This window comes from Symphodus melops (assembly GCF_947650265.1).
Source record: "Symphodus melops genome assembly, chromosome: 7".
In the NCBI taxonomy this organism is placed as follows: Eukaryota; Metazoa; Chordata; class Actinopteri; order Labriformes; family Labridae; genus Symphodus; species Symphodus melops.
In genome coordinates this window covers 9,357,688-9,365,647 of record NC_136697.1, presented here as the reverse complement: position 1 = coordinate 9,365,647, position 7,960 = coordinate 9,357,688, and the positions used below count along the sequence as shown (strand labels likewise).

The 7,960-nt window shown below is 40.7% G+C and overlaps 2 protein-coding genes across 4 annotated transcripts; one reads left to right on the top strand and one right to left on the bottom strand.

The window, feature by feature from the left end:
• Positions 1-1,077: 1,077 nt before the first annotated feature.
• LOC306826614 (uncharacterized protein) lies at positions 1,078-5,737 on the bottom strand (the record flags this gene model as incomplete). 3 transcript variants are annotated; one of them, XM_079348043.1, is made up of 6 exons in its annotated part: positions 1,078-1,779; positions 2,614-2,763; positions 2,845-2,982; positions 3,148-3,285; positions 4,360-4,531; positions 5,616-5,737. In XM_079348043.1, 6 exons carry the CDS (start codon positions 5,735-5,737, stop codon positions 1,102-1,104), a joined length of 1,398 nt encoding a protein of 465 aa, XP_079204169.1. In that variant the 3' UTR covers positions 1,078-1,101. The 3 variants fall into 3 exon arrangements, with proteins under 3 accessions (XP_079204169.1, XP_079204170.1, XP_079204171.1); XM_079348044.1 differs by lacking the exon at positions 5,616-5,737 and adding an exon at positions 5,454-5,525; XM_079348045.1 differs by lacking the exon at positions 5,616-5,737 and adding an exon at positions 5,454-5,525 and having other exon boundaries at positions 4,360-4,528.
• cUnh14orf119 (chromosome Un C14orf119 homolog) lies at positions 5,674-6,786 on the top strand. Its single transcript, XM_079348048.1, has 2 exons — positions 5,674-6,383; positions 6,476-6,786. The coding sequence occupies exons 1-2, from the start codon at positions 5,964-5,966 to the stop codon at positions 6,647-6,649; spliced, it is 594 nt and encodes a 197-aa protein (XP_079204174.1). The 5' UTR covers positions 5,674-5,963; the 3' UTR covers positions 6,650-6,786.
• Positions 6,787-7,960: the final 1,174 nt, after the last annotated feature.

Genomic DNA, 7,960 nt, shown 5'->3' with positions numbered 1-7,960 from the left:
ATCACAAGGACAAACAAGCTGCAAACTCAGACACAATGCTCATCAGCAAAAATATGCAAAGTCGAAAACGACAACAAGAAGCAAATAAAGAAAATACATTTCAGGGTAAAGGTCCCTTTTTCTGACATCTACCCCAAGAAGGGGGTTTCAGGTTCTAATCGTATTAATAACAAAATAATGCAGCTTAAAAAACTCACATTAATTGGCAGACTGTTTCGGCAATAGGTGGTTTTTTTGGAGCGGCAGCAGCTCAGTCTGTAAGGACTTGGGTTGGGAAACGGAGGGTTGCAGGTTCCAGTCCGGGTATTGGCCTGATAGCTGGAGAGGGGCCTACTTCCTGAGCACTTCTGAGGCTCCCCTGAGCAAAGCACCGAACCCCAAAACTACTCACTGTGGGCCGCCCCCTCACTCTGAGACCTCTCCATTAATGCATGTCCATAGGATCCTGCTTGTGCACGTGTGCGTGTTCATTAAACTGTTTTTTTTGTCTTTAAATGTCTAATGTAATCTTTGTTGGATGTGTGGCTTCTTGTTATTTGTGTGGAACTCGATAAATTGTGCTACTGCATGTCTTGGCCAGGACACTCTTGTAGAGATTATTAATCTCAGGTTTCTTTTCCAACAAAAAATGTGTGAATGGAAATGGGAGCATGCACACATTTGTGTCATGGCTATCACTCTTTAAACACTCTGAATTCTGTTCTTCAGTGTTTTCTGTCATCCTCATTAAAGATGTTGTCAAGCCTCCAGGGTACATTTCTTTCTTTCTGCCTTTGTGTAATTGATTCCTGGTTTCCAAACTTGTGTTGGCAGACATTCTGACGGCTCTGAATCGTTGTGTTTTTAGTTGGGTGTCAGGGACCAAATGAGGCTTAGAAATGACAGGAAAATAATGGCACTGATTTTTCTACACCTCTGTTTTCCTCTGACTTTAACACACAATCCAAATGTAATATGATCCATTTTAGATACATTATTTGGAGCCTATGATGACTCCCTAACAGGTCATCATGTAGAAACATGTGGCAGACATAAAATGTGCTGTTTCAGGTCTTTTTCCACAAGAATGACTTGGCGTTTTTTTTTAAATTTTATTACACATTATGACACAATGTACGTTATCTCAGGAACATCGCAGGTCCCTTCTTTATAGTTTGAATCTTCTTTATCTTCAGTTGACTGGGACATTTCAGTGTCTGTGTCTTCTGATCTTTGCTTCGAGTGTTCCTGTGTTTTATCCACGCCCTTAAGTCTCAACAGGCTCCTGCGGTTAGACATACAGAGACCAAGTCTGTTGAGCCGAGCAATACACCTTTTCTTTGTCCCTCCCTGTCTCAGGATCATTGAGTTGATGTACAACGGTGCACACATGCAGGATGACCGTGCTTTTAATAGTAACGCGCCGCCCATCGCCATCGGTAATGACTTGTCTTTAGGCGATAGCGTCTGATTTTCAAAGACTTTGCTCGCATGTCGGAGGAACTGAAGAAAAGTGGGTGCTGTGGTCTTCCACTCGCTCATCACTTTGTCCCAGCTGAAGTCTTTCAGAGCCGCCGGGTCATTCTCTCGAAGTGCTGAGTTGAATGTCACGCTGGTAAGAGTCTCACACTCTTTGTCCATCAGTTTGAGCACTTCGGCAACAATATGGTCCTTAAAGCCAGGCACTTTCATCAATGCTTTGGGGAGGCGTTGCAATCTTCCTCGCAGAAGGATATCACCGACTCTTCTCCACGGGCCACTGAGTACTCTGCTCCTATGATAGCGCCCAGTCTGTACAACCTGAAATGTGGAATAATGAACATGAATATTTATTACTATTATGAGACAATGAATAATTAACAAATGTGACAACAGCATTGGATAGAACATTTCAACATTCACCAATCCAAACAATCCCTATAATGCATTGTGCAGCCTCTTATATTTTTGTCTCAGCACTAAAGATTTCCAGATTTCTTTTTTTAATCCATTAAGCTGATAAAGTCAAGACTGTACAATGGAAATGATCTTTGAGATGCTACATGCTAAAGACAAACCTTTTATAGTTGTGAAGCAGACAACAGAGATGCTCGAGTCAGTCTCTTTAAATTTCTCTTTTTAATGTCTTCTAAAATTGAACGTCTTTTATTTGTACTTTTTTTCTGTTTGCTGTCCACTTACATCTTGGTTTAATATATTGGACTATCAGAAGCTGTGGTCATACATTTCGAACAATTAGATCCTCTGATACTTAAGCACTGGTCTGCAGTGATCCTGAAGTCCATATACGATGAGAATCTCATTACCACTCAAGACTGTTGCATTTGAAAATAATGTGAATTGGAAAATGAATAACAAGAAAACACAAATGGGAAGCTTCATAATGTGCAAAATCAGCCTTTCATGGCTATTTAACATGTTTATTCTTTACCCATTTTATTTGTTCTCTTCTATCAGGTATCAACTGATCGTGATGTCACAATACAAACAGCCTGCTCAGGCTATACATGGCTTTACTGGATCATTCACACAAAAACTGCAGTGCACCTTTATTTAAATGCAGCAACATTAAGCCTATTTATGCCTCAACTATCACAGACACAAACAAGATCCTAAAAAGAATGCTAGAATTACCTTTATCTCTTTTTTCCTCTCTTCTTTCAGTGTTAGTCTGCTTTGCTCGGGCGACATTGTTGACCTGAAAGCATTATGTGTTGGATGTTTGCCAAACACAGGTGGACTTGGCTGGGTATGCTGCACCCCCGACAATCTATCCACAGCAGCCTGTGGAGATGAAACAGTGGAGAAGAGTATCAAGGCCAAAGAGAGATAACTTAAAGTTACAAATCTAACAAGATGTCGAACCTTCACTGCTACAGGTGACCATGTCACAGAAGCTTTTGGCAACGAGTCAGAAACGTGTTGTTTGATAACCGCAGGTACAGCTGGACTGCTCTTTGAAGACTGTGAATGTTGAATTCCTGATAATCTACTCACAGCAGCCTGTAGAGAGAAAATAATGGAAACGTATTGGTGCTGGAAAATCAGCAACTAAGAATGGCATAAAAGTGAAAACAGGAGACAAGCCTGTCAATGCAGCTGTAATATATCTTAGACCCCCAAAAATAGGTGAAAAGTGCAGCTTACACATGAACCTTTTAGACCAACCTTAACTGTGAGAGGTGACCAGACGACAGGAGTCTTCAGCAGCACAACAGCAGCGTCCTCTGATGGTTTAGCCTCACATGAAGGTACACTGGGCTGGGTTGGCTGCTTCAATTGCACCCCCAAAGCTCCATCCTCCTCCTGAAAAAAAAAAAAACAGACTCCACTATCAAAACCATAAAAAAGCTATCAGATAGAGCTGTTTAGAGACTGAGTCAATGCAAGTGCAAACCAGCTGACATAAGCTCAATGCATTCACTTACAGAAGCAGCTAAAACAGATGGCAGAGAGTGGCGTTTTCTCAAGCTCATATAAAAAGACAGATCTGTGCAACCTATGACATTAATAGTTTGACTGTTTTGTTGACCTAACCTAACTAGCATTACAAATGCTTCTCCCCCCTTATGCCTGCACACCAGTCCAAACTAATCTAAGAAACTATTTTGAGAGAGAGGAACCGAGCAGCTCAGATAGCAGCAGCTTGCATTCCCAGCTAATGTGTTGTGTCTGCAGAAAAGGACTGGTTATAAACATCACACTGCAATATTCAGAGTCTAACATGCACTTAATCTTCGTAACCCTAAAATATTGTTTTTAATCAGCCAAGAATATGAGGGAAAAGTGCACAAGCAATAGTAGGTTTACACAACACCATGGACAAATCATTCTTGCAAATGACTGAGGCAGCAGAATATACTTTAACCTTAGAAGTAAAGTTTAATTAAAATAAGGGACAACTTCTCCCTCACTGAAGGAGGGATACCATTTGAAAACTCAAAAACGTAGGAGACAGTAATAATTTGTAATTGATAAAGAACATTTATGATAGTTTACCAACTTTGCTGACAGTTCACTACATTGACTGCTGTAATACAAATTATCACTGCTACGATTTTGAGTTTTCAAATGTAATACCTGCTTCAGTGAGGATTATCCTGGATGTATCAATAAATATCTTTCACATTATCTTGACACTCTACTACCGTAAACATTACCGTAAACATTACCGTAAACATTACACCCATTGCGCAGTTGCGATGCAGGATCAGCTGATTTAACAGAAACATAAATAAACATAGGCCTACGTCTCTTATATGCCCGATATATTTAACCAGGGTGAACTCAGCTCAAAGTGAAATACAGAGAAAGTTGGTAATCATCTGCGGCAGTCACGAAAGAGCATCATCGGTCGAAAGCTAGGTCCCGTTATTTCACCTTCCCAGGTCTTTGAACGGGACAAATCTTCTTCGCAGTTTTTGTTAGTCTTCTCTCCTTAATGATTCTGTCACACCCCGCAGGACGAAGGGTCTGCAGCGGTCTCCCGTCCGGTTTCACATCTTCGAGATCCGCCATTTCCTCTCCTCCAGCCTCACCACCCAGCGTGCTCCTCGTCAGACATCAAATTAAAAACAAATATAATTTGATATATAATAAAAATTATATTAAAAGCATGGAACAAGCGTTTAACATTTCTTTTTGTGTTTTTTGACTTATTATATACTTTTTTAAACAACATTATTTGCGCAAATTCTGCGCAGCCTGTTATCTTCACAACAAAGCTGAATTGGGGAGTTCAAGCTCTTTTCAGTGAATAGGATCATTTGGATTAACTCTAAAATAAATACCGACTCTTTTGGAAGGGAAACAGCTCTTGATTTAGTTCCACTTCTCAGTGTATGGCTTATGTGTTTAAAGGTAGAGTCAGGAGAAAAGCTTGTTGTATCTTGTAAACACAGCATTCAAACTGGATCCTTCCTGGGGTCATCTCTGCAGAAGCTCACACACGGTGTGTAGGCTACCAATAGGCCTGTCAGCTACCTGGGAATACAAAATATGTTCAAAAAACTGATAAGTTTGCACAAACCAACCAGTGACCTTTGAAACATCCCAAACAGAAAACAGGCGAAAGTCAACCGAATGTTTGAGGGTGAACCTCACTTTAAGATAAGATCTTTACTTTCACTATAGGTACAAGTACAACAAAAATACTGTTAGAGAAGTCCAATAGATGCCATGTCAAAAATATACAAAACACTATGACCAAATTTATTTTAAGTTTTTTAAGTTTTTTTTTTTTTAATTTTTAAGTAAGAATATAAGAATATTAATATGGATCAATAATGCAGTATGAATATACAGTATGCAGTTACATATACACTACGTTGAAAGTGACATGTGCTGAATAAATAAGCAATTGGAATTTCGTTTTACTACTTTAAGATCCTAAGATTCCCTTGTTTGCTGCGACATCAAAGGTATGAATCGTATCCAAATTGTTCAATAGTGTCGTCCAAACTACCCAAACTTACCTGATCAGTGTCTGTGGGAAACAACCAACCAGCTCCCAGCAACATCCTGAGTCAAAAGTGTTCATTAAGGAGTTTCATCGAGCATGTATATTGTTTCTCCAGCCCTATGTCCCCTCTTTAATGAAAAGTCATTTGTGAAGACTTTTCTGCTCCCATACTCACTCAGACAGATTCATCTCGTTCCCATAAAAGAGAGTCGGTTGTTTGAGCAGGTTCGTCCACGGACACCTCATCCTCTCTTCCTGTTTAATGTTTGTTGGAAGATTAACCTGAGCCTCGTCCATCGTCAGCCCACTCCTCAGATATGCTGACAATAAGCTGTGTTAAAACACGATGGGGAATTATGACCATTTATGTTAAGAGCAGATAATTGTGCCGTCGGTGTTAAATTCAGACTCCGGCGTCGGCCTACCGAGGACTGGACTTGTCTGTGTTGGCAGCTGGTTTTGCTGATTAACCCCCAGCAGAGGGATAACTGGATCACTAGACTGAAAGAAGTCCTTCTAAACCATGTCGTGGTTCAGTCATGTCAATCAAGCCTCGAATCAGCAGCAACAACAGCCGCCCACTGAGGGCTACAGACTCAGTCTGGACACCGGGTTCAGGGTCCCGACAGAGGGATCGCCCTCCATGGCAACGCCACACTGGACCGGCTTCCCCGGCACCCCCAGCCCAGAAGACTTTCCTTCAGCCCCTCAGGGTGTAGTCAGTCCCCCAAGCCTCGAGAGGCTCTCCTGCACTTCTCCCAGTACAGGTCAGGTTGGAGATACAGAACCCATCTCCTACGTGAGCCTCCAGGAGCAGAGGTGCGTCCTGAGCTGGTTCAAGGGCTGGAGCGCCCCACAGAGGGAGCGCTTCCTGCAGGATCTTCTGGGGAAAGCTGTGCCTGGGAAAGTGTGCACCCTCCTAGATTCCCTCAGTACTCTTCAGGTACCATCTCTGTTCCTTAACTGATGGTCCAGTCATTGTTGTTGTTGTTTAATTTGTGAAGCCTAACTTTTCTTTCTTTGTACCCCGATAAGGTACTCGACAGACTACCAAACATCTTTGAGTGCCAGCTGCGCCTGTGGAGCCAGTGGTTCCAGTCTTGGGGAGAAGAAGAGAGGAACCATTTCCTACACATGCTGGAGGAGTGGGACCCAGTTTTTGTTGCCCACTTTTATAGATGTGTGGCTGGCACAGCAGGAAGAGACTGAGCATTGTTTACACTGAAAGCACGGGTGGATCTGACACGATTTGTCATTGAGGTTATAAGTAGTGGTTGATGAGTGTTAGATCAGAGAGAGTTCTCTTCAGAGACATGTTTCAGTAACTGATTAAACATCTTCACATGTTTTGCTGATGTCCTAGTCAAGGTTGGTCCCTACATTTTGAAGCTGTCCTGCAAGGTGCCAGATTTACAATCCTCTATTGACTGATTAGCAACTGAAAAGACAAGCTAGTCAAAATCTTAAAGGACATGGGTCGTATTTAAGATAAAATAACATTTGAAAACCCACAAACCCCCTTTATAAAACAGCCAATGATAGCATTCGGCCACCTCTTAGCTAACCAAAGCTGTAGCTAGGTATTAATGGATTTTGTCTAAAATTGTTTAACACTAAACTTTGACTTTTGCATTAAGCAAATTCCTAGCCGATAGTAATACTGGCTTGGAAGTGACTTAATGCTAATGTTAGCCGGAGGAAGAGTACCAGGTTACCAAGTGTCATGTTTGAGTTCAGTCGTATCACATCAAACTGTTTTATTAGCATTCAGACAGTTTCTAGCTTGCAATAAAGTTAGCTTGGAAGTGGTTAAATTCTAACACAACCCACCAGATTGTGTATCCAGACATATTTAGTTTTGTCCTAAAATAAATCCAGTGTCCAGCAGAGTTTTAACTGGTCATTGTTTTCAGTTGCACACAGAATAGGACAACTTCAAAACATCAACTGAGACCCTCCGACTGTGATGTTAGAAGAAAATTACCTTTGTGTGAATATGATCTGTGGGATTTATTGTTTGCGTTTCATTGTAAGGTCAGACATTTTGTTCAATATAAGCTGTTTTTATTCTGTTTTCTTTGGCATCTCAATGGCCACATCTCTCATTACTACACTTTTTTAAAAACAAGGATCCGAACATTCTGCTTCAAACTTTCTTATGGCTGAAGCTGTGACCTGGGGATATGAAATAAAATGGTTGAACATTTGGCTATTTCATTCACTAGACCTGTTGATTAGAAACCCATGGAATGACTTGAAAATGAACAACTCCCTTTGCAGACCGAAACAAATAAAAAGTATTGTATATTTGTTGCATTGTCTAAAACATTTATCAGCAATATTAACCAAAGTATTTGTACAAATTACTCTTTAGTTCAAGAGATTTTTTGAGTACTTGATTAGAGCTTTGGAAAGGAAAAATCTTGCACACTATTCTTGTTCAGCATCACATTTTATAAAAAAAAAAATACAATTTCAGTCCTTGTGGACCTATCAAGCTATAAGTCTTTAATTAATTCA

Coding starts and splice junctions, on each gene's coding strand:
- cUnh14orf119 (XM_079348048.1), top strand. CDS start 5,964: ATGTCGTGGTTCAGTCATGTCAATCAAGCCTCGAATCAGCAGCAACAA. Junction 6,384..6,475: donor ATTCCCTCAGTACTCTTCAG/GTACCATCTCTG, acceptor TACCCCGATAAG/GTACTCGACAGACTACCAAA.